Raw genomic sequence first — 23,137 nt, 5'->3', positions numbered from 1 at the left:
GATATCACCTTTTAAGTTACGCCGACTTTTGCTACAGTCGTTAGCTTGTAAAGACTCTACCAAATAACACCTAAATCAGTGTTTGAAAAACACCGACCTAAATTTTAGGATAATAGTTCTCTGACTGATGAGGCAGAGCTACAATTCTGGCATCATACATTATTAATGTACCAATATTTCTGTCTCAGTAAATAGCAAGACATGATGCAGAACAATATTTTTCTATTGCTAAGGTTATGTTTGGTCTGCATTGGGGTGGGGGGATAGTTGGGTAAAACAGTAAATAGTTAAGAGCAGCTGCTGACGCAAAAAGAATATGTTAAAGCAGCTCCAAAGATAATTGTCTTCTGGGTTATCTACAGATACTAAATTCAATCCAGAATTCTTACTATTGTGAGGGTTACATGGAATAACACTTGCTGTATCTATAACTGAGGAGTCCTCTTTGTGGTAGTTTATAGTCTATAGATATACCATAGGTGGAATCTATAAATATGTATTTTTTTCCTGATCAAGAACCAGTGTGTTGTAACTGTTTGTGTATTGGTCAAATCCATGTGCAACCATGAAACTCGATGACTTTGGACTATTTCTCATATGGTTGTAGTTGTGGGGATAAAATTGGAGGACAAGGTCACGCCATCTTAAGCTCCTGGAGAAAAGAAATTTCCATCTAATGAATGAATAAATAAAAGCACTGCTGTAGCACAGAACAGCAGTCTTGGATTTAGCTTCACCTCTGGATCAAACCACAGCTTTGTATTTTCTTTGTGCAAATAGCAACCTCATCCCAAGAACCCCAATGACAGACCTCGGAGCAAGAAATGCAAAGAACCAAAGCCCAGAGTGAAGAAGCTGAAGTACCACCAGTATATTCCACCTGATCAGAAAGGAGAGAAAAATGAGCCACCAATGGACTCCAACTATGCTCGTTTGCTGCAGCAACAACAACTATTTTTGCAACTGCAAATCCTGAGCCAACAGCAGCAACATTACAATTACCAGACAATTCTTCCTGCACCACTCAAGTATGTGAATCTTGGACAGTTCTTGGTTTGTTGGTTTTCCCCCTTTCCCTGAAAGAGAAGGAAGAGAGTTTTTAATCGAGAAAAGCCTTCAGGGCCCTTCTTAGTCTTTTGCAGTGAATTGTGTGGGAAAACAGCTTTCTGTATGGCAGAAAGTTTCATTTGAAATTTAGAGCACTCAGGAAAACCAACCTGTCTTAGCTCTGAGGATCTGGAAGTAGAAGAAGGTCAAAAGGCAGGGGATGCAGTTCATATGGTTGTGAATGTATGGTGCAAACTCCTTTTGCCTCCTTAAAGGGAGAGATAAAACATAGGCCAAATATACAATTAAGATATGCAAGGTAGAAAACAAATAATATCAGTTCTACAAGAGCTTTTGCCTGAAGTGCACATCCCCTTCTGAACGTGGAGCAGTTCAAGTTAATGGAAAAGTATTGTTCGATGGCTTTCACAGATCAGTTGTAGATGGCAAGATTAGGATGAATATATGGCAATATTATGAATCAAAGTTTTGTCTGTGTATACAAGATTAAGAACAGCTCCTCTGCTAGTACTCAAAATGGGTAACAAGTCCAGAATGAATAATGTACATAATTTGGAACAGAATGAGAGCCAAAGTTAAATAATTGATACCAATAGAAGAGAATATGTGTAGCTCAGGGTTGAACTGTGGAGTCCTTGGGGTTCTCTGAACTTGGTTGTTTTCTTGGAAACGTTTTGTTACCTGGCTAGGTAACATCTAGCTAGCAGTGCTTCACCCAGCTCTCCAGCTCCCACACAGAAAATGGGGTATTTTCAGTAGCTTTTTCATTTCAAATCAGATCTAGAAACAATCAAACTCACAGAACTCCAAGGACTCCACAGTTAAACAATTGAATTGGTGAGCCAAACAATTTGCATTTTGTTAATGTTAATAGCATCCTTGGGGAGTGCGAAGAGGAGTTTCTTTTCCCCCCTCTGTCAACAGAGGTGGCAGAAGAAATCCTCTTCTTCCATTGGTATCACTGGTGTTTTCCTCAGGGCTATTTGCATTTTGGCTAAATTTGCATTTCAGAGGCCAATCTGCTGTTTGCATTTCAGGGAAAATCTCCTTTGTGCTAATGGAGGGGTGCTGAGTAAGACACTGGCAGGGAGAGAAAGGGGTTACATTCTCCTCCCCATGACCAGGAAGTAGTCATACTCCCCCAAGGCTAATTGTAGACAAACTTTTTTATTAATTGCATTCATGCAAATGACATATCTAGCTATACTCTACACAACTGCTGCTCATGATAAGCAGCTATTGTACATATTCAAAACTTGCTCTGGAGGATGGTAAAAAACCTCCTGAACAGCTTGATCAGTATCAGAAGTAGGCTGCTCCATTATTGATGGAAAGTACATCATTTTCCAGGAAAGTTTTCATTTTCCAGGAAAGGCAAGGCCATTCCTTGTATATCTCTTTGTGTGATGAATGTGGTCTGACTGTCTCCACATTGCAGTTTAGTCTGGGAAGTAACATTAACAGAATAAAATATTTTTCAAAGCTAAACAAGATTATTTTGAAGATTTAAAATTACATTTCTCTACTCCAACCCATTTAAAATAGATAAAATGCTTAATGGTTAAAGAGAAAACACTTGGCAGTGCATATTGAAAGAAATGAATGGAAAAGATAAATGTTGGTTTTGAGCGTTGATTTCTTTTTTTCTTTTTTCCCTTTGAAGGCCAGTAAATGACAAACAGGGTAACACTGGGAATATACCACTGAATACTTTGAGCAACAGCACATCTACAGTAGCTGTCAGCACACCAAGGCAGAACACTAGTATTTCAAATAGAAAGCCAGGACCTCTGCCTCCTAGCTTGGATGATTTGAAGGTAAAAAAAAAAATGAGTGCAATGCCAAATGTTTTCCAAGGGACCTGGAAATGGTGTTTCTTATGACCCCAGAATGATTTCTAACTCACCCACATTCCAAATCATTCTTTTCGCTGCTCATTGACAGGTGCTTCACCCAACTTTCCAGCTCCCACACAGAAAATGGGGTACTTTCAGTAGCTCTTTCATTTCAAGTCAGATCTAGAGTGGTTCCTACATTTCTACTTGCCAAATCTCAGCGGAAAATGTTCCAGATTTTCAGATACCGAGGCCTGCAAAGCAGGCAGGGCCACATCACATGTGGGTGGGGCTGTGTTTGTTCTTTATTTTTTGTATGACATGCAAGCACAATCTTGCTATCTTGTGCTAACACAGCAGGGTTTGCCCAAGAAGAATGTTGCTGCAATGATAAGTCAATGAATATGTAATGAATATGTAATCATTGGATTAAATGAGTTATACTAATTTGCTTCCCTTCTGTAGAGGGTATACAGCAGAATTCTGGGAGGGGAAGTCCACAGATCTTAAAGTTGCTGAGTTTGAGAAACACTGATATAGAGGATGGCCTTGAAGGTCAGAGGGAAGATCCGCTACAATTCACATGCAGTTAAAGGAGTGAGAGAAGCACATTCCAATTTGCAAGATTCTGTTATTATAGCCATTCTAATAAAAGTAGCTTTAGGTCTACATGGTGTCTGTTTTTCAGTCTGGTCTACCTTATAAGGCTAACCCCAGACATTTTGGTCCTGAGTTGAAAAAGATGCTGGAAAGAGCACCTAAATACTCTAGAGACTGCAGCAACTACCTGATTTGGGGGGGAGGGGAATATTACTTTAAAAACAACCATAACAACAGGACAAGGGCAGACATAAAAGAAGTTAATAAAATTATGGTTAATGCAGAGAAAGCAGATTGGGATGGATTCTATAAATAAGCCAGAGTTAGATGGTAGAGTAGATTGTTTCATAGATACAGACTGCAGAGAGCTGGTTGTGGTCTTTCAGCTTATCCTATCCTTAATGGATTATTAAGGGGATAAATGGGGTTGGATAGCAGAACACAAAGGATGTTAACCCGAATGTTTTGGAAGGCAGGCAGGAGGATAATTTTAGCATTCTGCCTTCAAGTACTTGCCTATTAATAGTTCTGCTTCATGCAGCCGAGAAATGAAATTGCAGCTGTTAGCAGTTAATGTTTTAAAAAGAATAGAGGGTTGGTCGTTAAGATGCAATTAGGCACACTCTTTTTGGTATTAACAGCTTATTCTGCTATAAACAGAAATATTTTCTATAGCCCTTTTAGTGTGGAAGAAACTTCTGGTGCAGGGATTCTTAAATTGTGCATCAGGGCCCGCCTGGGGGTCATGAGCAGTTGGGGGGGGGTGTTATATTTTTTTTTAACCTGATCAGGCTTGCCTAGGCTGAATGAGAGCATTGTCAAAATTCACTCCTGGCTTTGCATCTTGCTTTGCCTGCATAAGCCTTGTGGGTGGTTGCAGTACCACAAAGTGTGACAATCACTGCAATAAATAGATTAAATTTAATTATTAAAAGTAAATGGTATGCTTATTTCTTGCCTGACCATAACCCCAGTGAAATCATTAGTCCTATTCGTGTGGGGTTACACAAATCCATTGTTCATTTTAGGGGGATCTGGTACCCTGCTCGAATAAAGTATGACAGGAGGAAGTGAAGCTAATGGACTATAATAAGCTTTTACAAAAGCGTAAAGCATGAAAAAGATTGTCACCTTTTTGATTTCAACTCCATCTTTAAAATTTAGGTAAACTCCTACAACTCTGAATACATTCAGTTAACCTTGTGAATAACCAAACTGCAGGGACTGTCTGTAGGGATATTACATTGTCTACAGAAGTCCTTTGACAACTACACAAATTAATGCTACCTCTTCTCCAGATTCAGAGATTATATTTCTAAATAGTTATATTATTTGGGCTGAGGTGGTTTCTTTGTTTCAGAAACTTCAGTAGGGCTTTTGAATAATTAAACCAAGAGTTACTATTTTTCTTCTTGGCTTCCCAATATATGCAGAGTTGAAGCTGTTCTAAAAAGGCATCATTCTTCCAAAACACAATGGAAATTAAACATCCTGTCCAGAAGTTAGAGCTCTGTAAGCATCTTACCATACAGCTTGTCCATCAGCATAGATGTAGATGTATATAGAGGCAGAGACAGAGATATATAGATGTAGATGCATGGAAGTCTCAAACAAAGCCATGAATTTGAATGTCTTGTTCAGGCAGGATCCACATGGTTAAATTGCTTCTATTCATTTTAATGTGTCATGCCCATTATTCAGGGTACATTATACTTTTCTGTTTTACTCTGCAGTGCCTTCTTTCTTGATATCCTATTTCTCAGATATCTGCCTGATCACACACTCTATGCATCTTTTATCTCACTGTGCTCTTCCTCAGTATGCTCATTTTGCAGATACTGGCCCACTGTTGAAACCTAAGACGTCTCTCGGTGTTCTCTCTTTTCTGCATGCATTCCCTTTTTCTTTGGAAACCACATCATTGGAATGCCTTGATTTTTGACTCAGTTTCTCTGTTTTACTTATAAATGTCTCTGTAATATGCACCTGTTCACCTTGTCTTTTGCTTTTTTACTTTAATTTCCTCCCTGAGAGCAAATACAGTATAATGGTTAAAATATTGGACAAAGAGTGGGAAAAACCAGGTTCAAGCCAATATCCAGTCAGAGAAGCTCCCTGGGTGACTTTGGGCCAGTCCCTCTGGCCAACCTAACTCACAGGGTTGTTGGGTAGAAAAGTGGGAGGAGGAAGTACCAATACACTGCTTGAGCTCCTGAATGATGAGCAGGATTTAAATAACTCAATACATTGCTGGTGGTGTTGCTTCTGATGGTAATAACTTCTTCATTGGAATTGCTTCAATTTAGTGGCTTCATTTCCATTAAAAATAACTCTCTCCTCCTCCCTCCTCCCCACCCCCCAAATTTCAGGTAGCTGAACTGAAAATGGAATTGAAGCTAAGAGGATTGCCTGTGTCTGGAACTAAAATGGATCTTATTGAGCGTTTGAAACCCTATCAGGATCTTAACAATAATTCTGTTGGCACAAGTAATACAGTGGCAGGAACTGCTTCCAGTAACGGAACTAGTAAACCTGGGGAAATAGCTACGTCATTTCCTCCTGCACCATTAAATAAGCAAGCAGTGAATTCTGTCCCCAGTACCTCTTCAGAAACAACACCTGTTGGAACTGGCAGCAAAATAGGACCCCTGGAATGTGTGGGATCCCCTTTGCCCATTTCCCCATCTCCTTCTGAACAGTCCAGTCTCGGAACTGATGATACTAACATGGCAGATACTTTGACAGAAATCATGACCATGATGTCTCCGTCACAGTTCCCAAGCACTTCGCCTCTTCGAGCAGCCCCAACTGAAGACGGAAGCACGTCAAGCATGGACCTCGATGCCACCGAAAAGGACCGTAAGCTTCAAGAGAAAGAGAAGCAGATTGAAGAGCTGAAAAGAAAACTGGAACAAGAGCAGAAATTAGTGGAAGTGCTGAAAATGCAGCTGGAGGTTGAAAAGCGGAGTCATCAGCAGCAGTCCCAAGCTTCTGCTAAACCATCAATGACTTTAAATCAGCAGCATAACCCCATATCTGTCAAAAAAGAAGACTCTGTAGCAGATAGCTCTGAGGCAAGGCGGTTGGTACCTGACGCCAGTCATTCTTTAGGGCAGCCCAGGCCAGCAGATGTCCAAAATCCAGTTGCCAAAAAGGCTGTGGTTATCAAGCAAGAAATACCTTTAGCCAAAGTTGAGCCACAAAACGTCATATCTCAGTTCTATGTGAGTTCACAGAGACAGCCGCAGACTGCTGTGGTTGCCCATCCTCAGGCTCTGCTGGCTGCCCAGGGAACCGCACAGTTGCTACTGCCGCTCTCTCTCCAGGGTCCAAATTCAGCCGCTTCAGTGCAACTACCTGCGAGCAATATCCAGGTACGTTTTTAGCTACCTGAATCAGCCAGTGACTACTAGTCGAGGATCAATTAGTGAATGAAACTTGAAATATGCTAACTTTTTTCCCCCAAATACATGGAAGGACTTGGAAGCTTAATGTTAATATTTTGTGAAAAGGAGATTGAGGGATTTGGGATTCTAGTTGTGAAGGCAAACTGACGTCATGGTTTAATATCTCCTTGACAGAAGCACGCATGATTGCGAATTGCTGGTGTAACGTGCTGACTCATGGAATTATAGTATTAGTTAGGCAACTCCAGGCATGATTGTCCTTCAAACCACATCCAGTATCATCTAAAGAGGAACAGTTACATGTGCATAAATTGATGCAATGTAGGGTGCTTTGTGTTCCTTCATTTTCAAAGAAATTACAGATTCTTGTAATGAGTTGGAAACTGACAGAAGCTCAATTCTTTGACCTTTTCCAATGAAGCGCTGTAGAATTGGAGCTGGAATAGTAATAGGAAATAATCTACATGGGATTGGGGTTACCTAAACTCTCTCCTCCATTTTCTGGGGCAAAGTTAATGAGCAAAAACCCAAATGCTTGCTTTGAGCTAACAGAAGTTCTTATCCAATTAACGTATTAAACAAGTGCCTGATTTTGACTATGCTTTTGTTTCTGTTATCCCTAAAAGAAGTGTCTTGTCATCATAAGGCGATATATATGCGTACAGGCACACATACAGACTTTTCATATATTAAAATTTCCTTTTGACTTCAGCTGCAAAAGGTCATTGGGGCATCTCCACTTGCCCAGTTCACCAGACGGTTATCTTGTGGCTGATGCATAACTCTTAAACCATTTATTCCTTTCAGTGTGCAAAAATTTCAGAGAGGCTTAAATTTGGTGCAGGTCCTGCATGTATTCATTTAAAACAGTCTGATGCCTGCAAAATGGAAAATTATGCCTCTAGCTTGCCTTGATGTTAACGCAGTTACCTTCTGCATCCAATAAAATGAAGCCATACATTTCCTCCTCTAGGTTCAAACACAAGCTGGCATTCCAGCCATGGGACAGGTATCTGCTTCTTCCAGTTTGGCCCCCAAAGTCCCACAGATGCACATGTCAGCCCCCAAACAAAATGCTTCTCCGCAGCATGCAGTTGGCCAAACCTCACAGAACAGAAAGGTTGGTGAATGTTTATGTACCAAGAATACCCTGCAGCTAAAGTGCTTTAATCTTCTACTTACACGGGCTTGTACAGTCATTCTTCTATAAAACAGGATCTAGAGTGGAATAACATGCAGGATTTAATCATGCATTGCCCTGTTCTGATGTTCAACTTTAGCCAGAATTTCTGTTCCCCGTTTGAAAGTAAATGCTTGAATCGTTTTGCAGTGGTAAATGAGGCATACTATATTGAGAATGTTAAAAAAAAAAAAATGTTAGAAATAGTTACATTCTCTATTGTGGTACCTGCTGTCTGGCATAATATCCCCCAGAAGTTTGAATAGTCCTGGCCCTGCTGTCCTTTAAACAAGTCTTGAAGATCTGGTGTTTTCCCCAGACTCTGGGTTAGGCTGGAATGTATGTCCATATGAATGGGATTATGGTTTGTATACTGCTGGTATGGTTTTTTTTAATTATTATTATTTTCTTCAGTAATGTATTCAGGTTTTGTTTTTAATTTGTATGCAGCCACTGTGAGTTGGGGCACCTTATAAATTTAAATTATAAACAAAGTTTAACTTGATTTTATTTCTTTTAAGCATAGCTATATTAACTTAAATTACACAGCAACTTCATCAGTCTGGTTTTGTCTAGATGTTTAGGACTATAGTTTCCAATTTCTGTGCCGACCATTGGCTATGCTGGCTGAAAAACTGGAGTTCTAATGCAAAATATCTTAAGGGCACCAGGTTGAAGAAGGCTGCTCTAAAATTTCCCAACATTTTTACAACCAGTGCAACTCTTTTATTTTGATCAGAGTTGTCTGACTGTGCATTTCTTTGGAGAGGAGTGGTAACATTCCACTGAACAACTTCTATTCAGTAAGAAATGCAGATACCTACAAGTAGCTTCTATTGTAGCTATCCCCTCTGCTTAGTGCTCTGTTGACATTCTGAAAATATAGCATGGTTCACCCCTCCGTGTCTCTTCTGAGCATGTGACAACCCACTCCTGCGTGAAATCCTGTTCCTCTTACTATGCCTCCCATGAGAATAGTGGGAGGAGTTTTGCTGCCATGACCATCAGTCCACCCATCTTGTTAGCAGTACCCACACCTCCTGATAGCTCCATGAAAAAGATAAAGAGAGAGAACAATTGCCTAAAAGTTGAATGAATGGATGTAGCCCTAACCTGGGGAGAATACATCATCCACACTCTTGAAAATTCCTGGCTATACTATTGTAATGGGACCACGTGTGGCTGCCCGTGAGTATGATTTATAAGCCATGACTGGTGCAGTATACGACAACCTATTATATGAAGTAGGTTAGACCTCTTGAAACATTGGAACTGTATTGCCAGCCTTGTTGATGTTTCTACATTACTTTCAGACTGATTCAGAGTTTTAAAGCATTGCATAACTGGGTTCTGGTCTTTATGCTTCCTGCTATGTTGAGCCACAGGTCATTTAGTTATCCGCTCTGAAGATAAATGTGTGTGCATTTGCGTGCGTGATCCTGTTTTGGGTGGACGTACATGTGTATGGACAAAGATAGCAGTTATTTTCATCTGTAAGTTTTGGCCCTTTGACATCTTAACATCTCACACCCAGGGAGGGCCGTGTTGTTTGGAAACAATATGAGAGCTAACTAAAAACAGTCTTCTTAAGGAAAGAACTTGGATTCCTTGCTGTTCTGACTGGGCTCAAGTTACCTTTTATTATTGTGTTATAAATATTAGGGGTTGTTTTTATTGTTTCGTTATGAACCCTGCCTATTTTAGTTTAAAAGGTTCTTTATACAGAAGTTTTTAAATACTGCATTTTGTTTTTACAGGTATTTCCTCCTACCTCACCTAATACAGTGTTTTCCTATCAGAATCAGACTGCTACAAACCTGCAGCAACCTTTGTTTAATCAGGCATCAAATACTACACCTCACTCAGGGAACCAAGCGCCCTTAGTGCAAAATGGACCGAATGCTCTTCAGAAGGTACGCCTTATTCTCCCTTGTAGAGGCCTATCCTGCCCAAAGAGTGCTGCTTCAGGGCTTGAGACATCCCATCTATAATGACCGCAGCACACATCTTTGCACTTTGGGGGACCAAAAAAAAAAAAAAATCTTACCTTGGCATAAGGACTTTTAATCTCAAGGAAATGTTGGGATAGAATGAGGTTTTAAAAAATCTTAAAACCCATACCAGGCTGGATAACCTCTGAAGCCCATGGAGTGGATCTTATTATAGCTCACGTTTTAGGGACCACGTGCTTGAGGTGGGCATCTGTCACAGATCTGAAAGCTCTCACACATACAGGTAGTTCAAACACTTAAACACCTTTTTAGACATGTGCATACATCCCCTATCACCATTACAGTAGTAGTTGGAAAAAGCTGCTGTGGGCTCCATTCTTCACGCCTAATATAGGGTAGGTAAGAACCAGTTTGGCGTAGAGATTAAGGTGCTGGACTAGGAACAGGGAAACCCCAGTTCTAGTCCTACCTTAGGTACAGAAGCTAACTGGGTGACTTTGGACCAGTCATGCCCTCTCTCAGCCCTAGGCAGAAGGAAGCAATGGCAAACTGCTTCTGAGAAATGTTGCAAGAAAACTGCAGAGACTTGTTCCTGTAGTTGCCAGGAGTCAAGACTGACTCGAAAGCACAAAAGTGGGTAGGGTAGCAGGTAATTTGAGGCAATTGCAGTGCTCAGGGAAGGAGGAGTTAACCTACCCAGTTAAGCCCCCCCCCCAACCTCTTCATAGCATTCAGGAGAAGCTTTTTTGATCAGTCCTGATTGTGGGAAAGGGTGGGATGGAATGCAATTTTGGTAGTCAGAACAAACCCCTTGTGTTGGAGATTCCATATATCTGCTTGTGACTACCATTACTACTCACCATAGAAAGGAATGTAGAGTGTTAAGTGTTTTTTCCTCACCCTTTTAATAAAAATATCACAGGGCATTATTACCTTGATTTGAAATTGCTTTTAATGACAAAGCAGGATAAATATGTTATATATCATTGTAAGTAAATAAATAAAATAAAAAGGGAGACATGGGTCTCTTTAAAAACATTATTTAAAATCTTTTTGACTGCCACATTTATTTGCTAACTGAATCCATTGTTTCCTGCAGCCACCTTCCCCACCTCAGTCCCAGCAATACATTTTGCAACAGTCATTGTTCAACAATTCAGGAACCAAAACGAAAGACCCTCCACGCTATGAAGAAGCCATCAAACAGACTCGCAGCCTGCAGTCTTCTCACCGAGAAGTAAGCAGAAAAGCAGTTACCAGCATGTTTGTTTATTTGAATACATATTATTTATGCACTCAGCTTCATTAAAGAATTGATAAGAGATGTTGTGTGAGCCCTTCCATGTGCTCTGACTTACCTTTCCCCCTTCAGATCTAGTTCACTGCTCAATCCTAAAAAACAGATGTGAAGATGTGGAATTAGAATTTTCTGAAATCTTAAAGTGAATTGATTTCCTGAGTGTCCACTTCGTCAACATTCCCTCAGAGGGCAGGCAAAGATAGCCATGCCAGACCATGGGTTTGGCTCAACTAGTGCTTCATCAGAAAAAGCCAAATAGATTTTTCTTTGTAAGGGAGACCAAAAAGAAGAAAAGCAAGGGAGTCTAAAGATAAGGCATCTGTGACAAGATCAAATACTTGCTTACTCATGAGTATAGCTGGTGTTCTTCAGCCAGTTGGAATAATGAGTTTTAACAATCTCAGCCAGCCAGTTTGGCAACAGCTCTTAGCAAGGCTGTGAAGGATCAAAGGGAATGAGGAGATTTCTTCTTTATAGGTCAGCTAATAGAGGAGGAAGGAAGGCAGCTCTTACGTTGCTTCAGGAAGAAATTCTGCCTGGCAGATCATGGCAAATCCTGCTGCTAGACTCAGTGCAAGAGAAATTCTACTCTGTCTGACTTTGCTGGTCAAACCACTCCAAGATTCTCCTCCTTTTGACGCTGGTAAAGAATCTGCCAAGTTCTGCTCAAGATCATCAGTTGGAAGGGCGTTACACACAAAGCTTTTTAGTTGAAATTACCAAATTGAGTTTGCCAATTAAAAGAGAATTTAACTGAATTTCTTTATGAAAGGACTTTAAAGCTTTGTACCTAGGTTGTTTTTCTTTTCTTTTTGTTCTCCTTGCTCCCTTTTGATGTTTCTGCTTGTTGGCTAGAAGACTAAAAATTACAAGGAACTGGCTGTGTAGCTACACAACCCCCCTGGAATTAAAGGAGTGGGATCAAATAAAAAGCCAATTCAAAAAAGAGGTCCTGTCATACACAATACAATTACTCTAAAGCTACTCTGAATTACTTTCTTCCATTAGAAGAATAGCAGTGCTTCCAGATTGGGCTGCTTTTCTCCTTGGGTTTTGGGTTGACTAATGTTAAGCATGCCAGTATGAATTTACTGGTGGCAGGGTAGGGTCTTGTAGTCAATAGATGTTATTGGGGACAGGCATGGATGAGGACTTTGACAGTGGTATGATCTTTCCTCTAGTAGTTCCACAGGTCAGAACAGCATGAAAATTTGGGGCAAAGGGTCAGTGCATGTGAACATTCATGGCAGAAAAGCAAGCTATCTGAGTAACTCTGGCTGGCAGGGAAAATTCTTGTTCTTTTTCTGTATAGTGAAGGCAGTAATGAATATGCTTTGAGCAGATGTTTCTCACTATGTTCTTGTATTTTGATTTCTGTTAGCTGAGCTACCTGTTATATAGCACACCTCTCTGTATGATAGAAGACTGGTTTTCTTAGAAATGCTGGTTTACTGTTATGTAAACACATTTCTTCCATGCTTACTCCAACTGAATTCAGTGGGGCCTATTTCTAATTAAGCATGTGTTGGGCTTCAGTTTTAGCAGGATTAATTCTTAGCAGTTAATTTCAAATCTGCAAAATGTCTCTGGTTGTCTAATATATTAAAATAGACATACATCAGATTGATAGCTCTTTAGGAGCTAGTGGGATTTCCAATATATCTACAGTTTAAAGTACAAATATAGAATACACTACAGTTCTATAGTGTATTCTCTATCCCAAACTACTGTAGAATAAGAATCATCTTCATGCTTTGGAAAATTGTATGGTAAAATTAACAAGAAGTGTCTTTTGTTAACAGATTTCCAGTGCCCACAGCCAGCAGATGGATGACCTTTTTGATATCCTCATTAAGAGCGGAGGTGAGATGCACTGAAATAGAACACATGCCTGAGAGAGGATTTGATTTTTGAATGTCTTTAATCTAGAGGACCATGTTATGAATATTCCAAGGAAATAAGATATAGAATCATCTGTTGTTTTTTTAAAATGGTGAAACAACTTGCAATTGTTATTGAACAATTTTGCAATTGTTATTGCAAAATTATCCAGTCCAGGAACAGAACATTGTTTCTCTCTGGACCAGGCCAAACCTCCTTCCAAATCATACTGTTCCAGGGGCGTTTTGGCAGTTTCTGGAAGTAAATCATTTGAACTGGAAGTGGTTCCCAGTGATCTAGCCAAGCCATAGTGTTTTGAATGAAACAGGCATGCTTAGGGCTAGACATTTTCCAGAATATTCTGTTGCTGGATCAACTAGTTTTGCACATCTGTAGATGGACCATTTCAGAGTTCTGCAGTATTTTGGCTTAGTCAGAAAGAACAAACATGGTGATTCATATTGTTTGATTGTTCCCATTTGGTGGCTCCTGCCAGCAGAAGTGATTAAACAGAGTGTGAAACCTCCAGACATGTTTTAATGTAACATCTGGATCAGGTACCCAAACGGTTATTTTTCTGACAGATCAGAATCTGAAGCCAAGAATAAAACTTGACTTTTGATTCAGCCTTGTCAGGAAAGCAGCAAAATGGGGACCCTGAGTCAGATGTAATGGTAACCAAGGGACAAAGCCTTCTAATTTCTTTAGCCAGCTCTCAAGAATTCTAGTTTAGGATTGTATCTGTACCAAATTATTTGTGTCGTTGGTTATTTGACGCAGAAAATCAGCTTATTACCCGTGTGTTCATCTTTGATGGTATAAGTAATAATTTTGAAACCATCTCAGTTTGGCAGGGTCCCAATCTCTTTCTCATATATCAGACAGTTATTGATAGTTCATTAACCAGCAAATGGAGGGGTAGTTATAGTATGTTGCACTGATTCAATCAATCATTTTGGGACCTACTGTGCTGAGTAGAGATCTTGTGCCCATTCAGTCATTACAGTGGCCTGTGGACTTAAGCTGAAAAAAAGAAATCTTTCAGAAAAAATTCAAATAACTGATTCACTGAAACGGTTATCTGTTTATTATTATTTTGTGGCAGGCTTTCTGTCAAGAAAAATCATGTCATTTATTTAGGAGTATAGTCCATACAAAAATCCTTTTTATACTGATACTGTTGGTCTGATGTTGCCTTGATAAGTGATTTATATCAAACTACAAGAGTCAAGATTGACTCAGAGACTGAAGAGTAATGTAAGTTCAGTGTGTCAAAAAATTATGTGTTTTGTTAAAGCAATCCAATGAAGTGAGTTCTTTCCTTTTTACTTTATGGATTCAGTGAAATATCTTACTGATTTATCTGCCATTGCCTTTTATGCAGAGATTTCTATGCCTATGAAGGAAGAACCTTCTCTGATTTCCAAAATGAGGCCAGTTACCGCCAATATCACCACAATGCCAGTCAACACGGTGGTGTCACGTCCACCACCACAAGTCCAAATGGCTCCTCCTCTTTCCTTAGAACTAACAAGCAATTTCTCTTTAGCTCTGGAGAATCATTTAGAAGCTCTCTTGGAAGGAACTCTACCATCAGGTAACGGAATGTCTCAACTGACAAGCGGTAACGAGGACAAGGAATCTTTCTCTGTAATTGAGGATCTACAGAATGACCTCCTTAATCATTCTGGTATACTAGATCACTCCCAGTCACCTATGGAGACTTCTGATTCACAGTTCACTCCCAGTTCATGTTTATCTCTTGACCTTCCAGATCCAAATTTAGACAATATGGAGTGGTTAGACCTCACCATGCCAAATGCTTCATCAGGATTAACGCCTCTCAGCTCAACAGCTCCAAGCATGTTTTCAACAGATTTTCTTGATCCACAGGATCTACAGTTGCAATGGGATTAACTGAAATGGCAAAGCCTACTTGACCATGTTTTTAAAAGCTCCATTTATAATAAGGTCCATTGTTTCACTATCCTTTGTTTTCAAGCTCATCTCTATAATTACCTTAGGGATTTTTTTTAAAATCACAGAGCACAAGATTAAAAAAAAAAAAAAAGATTAAGAATGTTCCAAGGAGAAAGGATTATGATTTTGTAAGCTTATGAAATATGTGTCACGAGCAACAATTCAGGTGAGTTGGGCATGTTGAGAGTAAACTATCTGGCTAAAAACAATACTGTTGCACCTTACTGTGTCTATGGACACCCACAGCAAAGCTTTCAGTTGCATTGTGAAAACTTTGAGCTAAAACCAATGGGATTTTATAAAATGATGACACTTGACAGTGTTTGGATTTCTTCATGACTTAAAAAGCTCCTTTCTCCCACTAGTCTATTCTTTTAAAAGATGAGCAGATATTTCATTTTAGGGCTGCCGCATTTATTTGTTGAGCTGTTAAATCCTATGCATCTTTATTCAAAAGTAAGCCCCATTATGTTCAGAGCAGCTTATTCTCAAGTAAGAATGCATAGAATTTCAGCTTTAAAACAGCCATATTACTTGAAAAAGCTTTTGATACATTAAAAAGGTGCTTTCAGTTATTTTTGGCATCTGGTTTTGTTTTTGGTTTGTGATACAAATAATCATATAATCTGCAGATAGAAAGTGTGCCATTAGGGGAATGTTGTCTTCTTTCATGTATGAAAAGGGAAATGTCTGTGTGCAGCATCTAAAAGAAAAATAAAGGAAATATTTTTTTTCCTTGACAGTGATTGGCTTATCTCAAGGACAGATTTATGTAGATGTGCATTGTTATTTAATGTAATAATCAACTAAATTTATGGTAAAACTTTGATTTAATTTGTGCAGAGGATGTGCAGGAAGCACAGTGGTACATATTGGGGGAAAAAATTCACAACCCCCACTCCCCCACAGGTGCTTGGGTGATATCAGTTGTCATCTTAAAGTACTTAAAATCAATGTTATTTTTAGTCTGGTGTTCCCATTAATTTGTATTAGGAGATGCCCTTCAGCGTAAAAAAAGGCATATTCCGTTTGTAGGAGGCTGAAAATAATAAAGTTATTTTTATTAAGCATTTTCAAAAAATAACCTAAACCAAGAAAGATAAGGGACATATAAAAAGAACAGATGAGTAAAGTACAAATAGTAAAATAGAAATAAGTAAACATGGGATCTAAAATGTCAGGAAGATTACATTTTTTCAGTATATCTTCAGTTATTTATGAAATTATTGAAATCCCATTTTTAAAGGAAAAATTAAAAATCACTATTAAACTTTTAAACTGAGGATACCTGGTTAATACAGTAAAAATTGCTAACTAAAATTATTGAAGGAGGAGTGGCTGTTTATATGTTGTGCTATAATGTTTCATGACAAAAATTAAACAAAATCCTGGGAACTTTACTCTTTATTTTAGCATCTAGTACAGTATTGTGCTTATGGAGCACTGCTCATGGTTAAGGTTTTTTTGCAGCTCATGGATCTTTGAATCCACCCTATAGATTACGAATTAAGCTTAACAGTTTAAAATTAATAGAAAAAAAATGTCCATATCCTATTTTGAAACCAGCATTCCCTTTTAAACGAAGCCTGGGATTTAAAATACAAGACCGCTGTGAATAACAAACCTATAGTACAAAAATTCTGTCAGCCTGACAAAAGCAGCGTCCCCTTTTGTACATAAGTTGTGAAGTTGCACACATAGGGCTGGAGCTGATAGAGCAACACTCCTTTCATAGTTTTGAGAAAAGCCAGCAGAGTTGCAGACATCCATGGTCCACTGCGTACATTCTACCTCCGTAGTCAGATCTTTCTAAAACTTTTGAATTTCCCTCTTTTTGCTTAAATGGTAAATATATCAATGATTGCCATGCTCTGTCACCCGTATAGCAATTTGTATTAGTTCTGTTTAAAAAGTGCTCAGGGAGGGGAGCATCTGCTTCCCAGTAGACTGCAGAACTCCAGTATCTCACAGCATTTGTTGCTTGATATCCTCTGGATATGCCAGGAATTCAGTCGAAGATTTGCTGCGGGCCAAGCATTGAGCTAAGTTGAAAAATTGACAAGGAAGGTCCCTCCAACATATACTACTTTTGAATACCCATGTATCAGGGCCAGTCACATCCTTTCCAGTGCTGCACCATGGTTTGTTTTTCTTTTGAAGATGGAGATTAAAACAAATGTCAATGCCAGATCTCAACTTCTGTTGTGAAGCTCAGTTGTCTTTTTAATCATGAAGAAATTTAAAGAAGAATCAACAACCTTCTACAACAGTGTTTCCCAACCTTGGCAATTTCCAGGCATGTAGACTTCCAGTCCCAGAATTCCGCCGTGAGCATTACCACTGATAGAATTCTGGGGGTTAAAGTCCATGCACAAATGGGGTTGCCAAGGGGAAACACTGTCCTCAGTTGATTGCTCAATAGGATTTTTCAAACTGAAGTTCTTTTTTCATTCCACAGAACAAAATGATTTGGCTATTGAAAACAGAACGTTGTCATAATTTGGATTGTTACTCATTAAACAATAATATTTGGTATGCATGTGGGACCTTTTTGCTTGTGCTTTTAGGAATCCCATAGTATTGTCATAGATTCAAGAAGAACTAATCCAGCCAAGTCAAGTAGTGTCTGCATTGTTTAGGGTTTATCATCTAATACATGGTTCCTCAACCTCAGCAACCTTAAGATGGGTGGACTTCAACTCCCAGAATTCCCCAGCCAGCCATGCTGGCTGGGGAATTCTGGGAGTTGAAGTTCACCCATCTTAAAGTTGCTGAGGTTGAGGAACCCAGATCAGTATACAACAAATACATAACGTTTTGAGCCAGTGGTGTATTTGCAGTGCATATTTGCAGTTTGTTTTCTTTTAAAGCCATAACTGTGAAGATGCCAATTCAGGTTGGCTTTAGAGTTGAGACAGATCTTGCTATTTTAGGAAATACTGCTGATGTCAAGGTAGCTCCATGCCAAAACCAAAAATATCAACAACATCCCCCTAAACCTTGGTTTGGGATCCTTGTTTGTAATAATGTTCTTATGCCATTTTGCATTTTGGTTTAGAACCATCATACTTAGTTGGATACGGTTATTCAAACAACTACATTAAACTTTACTTGTGATTTAGCCTATAGCTGGGAGTTTTTTAATCAGACAATATAAAATGGTTTTGAGAGAAAGTAAGTATTTTCAACTTTACCATTCCATTTCACCATCCTTCGAGGGACGGTAATCTTTTGATGTACTAAGTGTCTTCCACTAAGTATCTTTTTCTCCCACAGATATCAGTTTGAAATAAGATACTTAATGCTCTGGAATCTATCCTGGGTTCAGTAGGAACACCTGTGAGATTTGAGCTCTATATTGCTGTAAGTTAGAATGTTTCCATTGATGCACCATATATGATTTTTTTAATCCAAAGAAGAGCAAATCTGTTGACTGTATCTTTCTACTTAAATATGAATGGCTAGCAAATCTGACTCCTCACCCCCAGCTACCCTTCATTTTAAGAGACAGTTTGCCTTTTGGGCCAGATGTGCTTAACTACTTACCTCTCTCTCTTTTCTTTGGATCCTGTCCCGGAGCAATTATACAATAAGAAAAAGGGCCCTGGAGAAAGTGCTAAACCAGGGAAGGCTGATATAAGGCTGTTTCATTAGCTTGTCCTGGTTTGGTCCTTTTCAGATGTGAAAATTCCTGATTTCCTAATCTCCCTGCCCACGTAGCAGTTACAGAAACGCGCCAGGCTGGGGAGTTGGCTTGTACCATTAGATACGTTTCGTGGTGCGTCTCAGCAGTTTTGAAATCGGATCTACCTGCACACCTGTTACACTGCCATGTAAATGAATCCTACCTTTCCAAGCTTCTCCCCCCCCCACCCCTGCCCCGACCTCCTGATTGTCAGACCATTTGTTGACACTGAACAAACTTCTTCTTCTTCTTCTTCTTCTTCTTCTTCTTCTTCTTCTTCCTCTTCCTCTTCCTCTTCCTCTTCCTCTTCCTCTTCCTCTTCCTCTTCCTCTTCCTCTTCCTCTTCCTCCTCCTCCTCCTCCTCCTCCTCCTTCTGTCATTTTAAAATGTTAATACTGTATAGGCAGGATGCACCAGAGTAGAATGCAAGCGTGACATCTAAAGATCCATGGAGCTTATAAAAACGTGTTGCCAGCCTGATTTTAAAAAGCCCCTGGTAACGCGGGCATGTCTCTCTCACTGTGCAATCCAGCTGGGACATACCAGGATCTGTCTATTGAGCCTGATCCACACCGTCTGAGAAGTACTTTCTTATAGCTTGTAAGCAATAGTTTGTACTTGCAGGTTCATCTGCTATCTTCCTTGGCGCAGAACGTGCCACAGGCGTCAGTTTCTAGGAAGCTTTTCATCCTCTTACTGCCTAGTCTGCCACTGAACAGTTGGTAGACAGCATGTACATAGAGCTTAAAATCAATAGCATTGTGTGTTGCTGTGCTACACAAATACCTTCACACGTAGTGTGCTATCCAAGCCATGCAGGAGCATGTAGAACCGAGAATGCAAACCCATCCTGGAATAAAATCCCAGACAGCGAAGTGTGATAACCAGTGTGGAACTTCCTTCTAGAAAAACATTAAGGGATCATGAACATTTATAATGGAATCTTATTTATTTTTAGGTTAACAGTGTGTGTTGTTTTCTGTGCATTTCGAAGCAGAACTTTATTATGAAACATATCCGGGTAACGGTTTGCTTTTAATCAGACATCTTGAGATGTGCAATCTTTACCAAGTGTATGTGAACCTGGTATTTGTGAACAGTTTCTTTATATATATATATATATCTATATATAGACATATATATTATTGCTTGGGTAATTTCTGTACACTTGATAATTTTTATTTTTTATTTTTTGGTCATATGAACATTTGGCTCCTTATCTTTGAATACAAATTGCACTGCTAGCATAGTCTTTCTCAGCACACGAAACACTTGGAATTTGTTTAGTAGAACTAAGCATGGCCTCTGAGCACATATCAGTTTCACAGCAGATGCATGGTTTTCATATGCTTAGTTTTGCCTGTCTTTTTTCATTTATGAGATTGGTCCACTCATGGGAGTTTCAGGATCACCCCACCTGCAGTTACACCGTCTGGAAGAGAATATTTTGGAGAGTAGGCTAGGGTGAAAACTACTGTTGCATACATCTGTTTGCTGCTTTATACGACTGTAAAGGAAGAAAGTGGCAAAGATGGTTGCAGGAGAATCAGCCTTAGTGTATTTGACGGCTGTTCTTGAGTCCAGAATCTTTACGCTTGCAATGTAGTGACAAGCACGGTTGCTCAGAAGTCAGATTGGTGGCACTGAGTTGTAAGTTTGAGATAAGCTACAACACCATCCTCCATAATACAACATAATTTAATACACAAGCATAGCCAGCTTTGCTGCCTGCATGTATATGTAACGTATCCCAGGGAAGAATAGGCTGGTCAGGGTGATGTGTCTGTTAATCAATGCTCACTTTGTAGTGCTAGATGAAGCTGTGAAAAGGCTCACAGAGAAGTAACCGTTTCCTATTTTCTGAAATTCATTTCTGGTTATATTTTCTTTGACGATTGCAGAAAAAATAAGAAAACAGATAAGCAAAATGAGATACTTTTAGCACCAATTCCTGCGGTAAGAATATGTATCTTTTCAAGCTCCTCCAATATAGAGATTTCAAGGTAGCATTTCGTTATTGTTAAACATACTGCCTAATCATGAATATGTGATGCCGCATGATAGTTCAGTGACCCTATTTCTTCATTGCTTTCGGAAATGAGAAATTGTGGACATGCTAGATGAATCTGTGCAACTCTTTTTGTGCATGGAGAGGAAGTTAACACCTGTGTTACGGTCGTGATTTTCAGGTTGGAGTTTTTTATACATGCAAAAAACTCTGCTTAACAGATCTATTTGGGCAGGCATTTCAAGCCATTTTGTAGCTGAGTAAATACAGAATATAAAAAAGTTTCGTATCAACCTCTCTTTTTAAAAATGCCCCAGAGAACTTAATTCACCAGCAGAAGTTGAAAAGAAAGTGTGTTGACAGTCTTGGGTCCTTTGACTAAGAAAATAAGTAGAGTTATTTTATTGGGATTGACTTCTGAGTAAACCTGCTTTTAATTGCACCGTATGCATATATGTTGCACACACAAACATGAGTTATGTAGTCATAGCTATAGCTCCAGAGCAAACTAATCTATTTATATTTAATGACTCACTCTCCAAAACCTGTTCTTCCTCTAAGTTTTCAAACTGCTTTTAGTTCTGAAAAGCAGAGGATCACAAAGGATTTCTGTAATACTTCTGGGCAAAGTAAGTAGCAATTGATGTGCATTATCTATATGTCATGGATGACATAGACCCACTAGCCATGATAAAGCCAAAGTACTTTTAAGTCTCCAGGAAATCCATGGGATTCAAAAGTCTTTCACTTTGGCTGGATTATACCTCGCTTATCAAGTCAGTGGAACTATTCCTAACACGTTGTATTGGAATTCAATCAATATCAAATGGTAAAGTTCTGTTAGAACTGGAATATGGAAATGACTGTTGCACCTATTTCTGGATAAACAAACTACGTAGTTAGAAAAAGCTAATATATGGTTGTATTGAATTTTGCATTTTGATAAATGAAATTAGACTGCTTGTCCTGTTGATAAGAAATCAAGATCATTGGCAGCTCTCTATCTCCCTGCCCCCTCCCAGGTGTTTCTTTGTATAGTGAGTTATAGTGTATGTTACCAGGACATGTAAAGTATGATTTCTGCATAATTACAAAAATTGGAAGAAAAATACCTTGTAAAAATTAGTTCTTAGAAGTGTTTCTACAAATTATGTTTATAAACTGCAACACATTGTATAGTGTGTTGAAGAACGTAAGAGGCGTTTCAAATATATGCACATCTAATTTGAGGTTAGAAAGTCTGTCTGCTCTGTGTTGCCTCCAGCCGAGATCAGAATGTGTCTGAACTAATACGCAATCCTAGCCTAAAAATCTGGCAAGTGCCATCACAATAGAAGGCTCTTTGTGCCTTCTTTGTTTTTGTAATGCAAACCAAGAAACCAGCATTTTATATTTTTCAGTTCTGCGTGACGATGCAGTTTCAGAAATCCAGAGCCTTAAAGAAGTGGTAATAGCAAAACTGCCCGAGAAGAACCAAAGCATTTCCACTTCTCTTGCCAAGGCACACACCCCTATTATTTTTATCTACCAGAAAAATAGAAGTTTTCTGCACTGTCCTCCAAATGTTACCCATGGGAATTTTTATTTTATATTGAAGATGTAGATATTTCTGAGGTTGCTTTTGTCTTCGTGTCTAATAATAGGAATACTCCTTTTTTGATTGTGAAACTGAACTAAGATATGAGCACAGACCTCCATGGCAAGGGAGGTCATTTTCTTCCACTGTATTGCTTGCAGTAGAAATCGTGCTTAGCATGACGAGTGTTTCTCTTCTTCTTTTCATAGTCACAATTATGTCTTAGCATCTCACTTTATGAAAATAAGAAGATCGATACCAGTCTGTACAGGTTGCTTCATTAACCGCTAGACTTTAAAGAAAAGAAAATCTATACTGGCAAGCAGAGCATCCGGTGGTTTATTGCCTTTGTAAAAGAGACCATGATGCCTTTGTATTTGCTGTTTGCACCCCTGAAATCAATTCCATATGTTGACTTTTGCCATGTTTTGCACATCGTACTGTATATATGTAATGCATATTGTATTTTTATATGTGTAGTACATTTATCATATATTTTGTACATAGTGGCAAGATTGTAGCTAAGGAGAAAATGTTATCTAAGCAATTTTGCAATTTGTGTGTCAAATAAACGAGTTAATAGATGTGCTTGTTATTTGTTGTGTTTGTTTAGCAACGCCAGTCTCTTAAAATTCGGATCCCATGGAAATTTGGATGGGCCCTAC

General features: G+C 39.1%; 1 protein-coding gene across 3 annotated transcripts in view; it reads left to right on the top strand.

Annotated features, from left to right (window-relative positions):
- The window catches only part of MRTFB (myocardin related transcription factor B), a 79,781-nt gene extending 56,725 nt beyond the window's left edge, over positions 1-23,056 (top strand). For all 3 annotated transcript variants that reach the window (XM_015887759.3, XM_025165476.2, XM_025165477.2), the window contains 8 exons: positions 781-1,028; positions 2,732-2,885; positions 5,873-6,877; positions 7,884-8,030; positions 9,848-10,003; positions 11,142-11,279; positions 13,145-13,205; positions 14,608-23,056. In XM_015887759.3, the coding sequence (XP_015743245.2) occupies positions 781-1,028; positions 2,732-2,885; positions 5,873-6,877; positions 7,884-8,030; positions 9,848-10,003; positions 11,142-11,279; positions 13,145-13,205; positions 14,608-15,140 (2,442 nt within the window). In that variant the 3' untranslated portion in view covers positions 15,141-23,056. The remainder of the gene's footprint in view (positions 1-780; positions 1,029-2,731; positions 2,886-5,872; positions 6,878-7,883; positions 8,031-9,847; positions 10,004-11,141; positions 11,280-13,144; positions 13,206-14,607) is intronic.
- The last annotated feature ends 81 nt before the right edge of the window (positions 23,057-23,137 follow it).

The sequence above is a fragment of the Python bivittatus genome, unplaced genomic scaffold, assembly GCF_059951505.1.
Source record: "Python bivittatus isolate LINGU-HERP-01145 unplaced genomic scaffold, Pbiv_v1 ctg000560_np1212, whole genome shotgun sequence".
Classification (NCBI taxonomy): Eukaryota; Metazoa; Chordata; class Lepidosauria; order Squamata; family Pythonidae; genus Python; species Python bivittatus.
The sequence above is the reverse complement of the archived record's forward strand: the minus strand, read 5'-3'. Positions and strand labels throughout refer to the sequence as shown.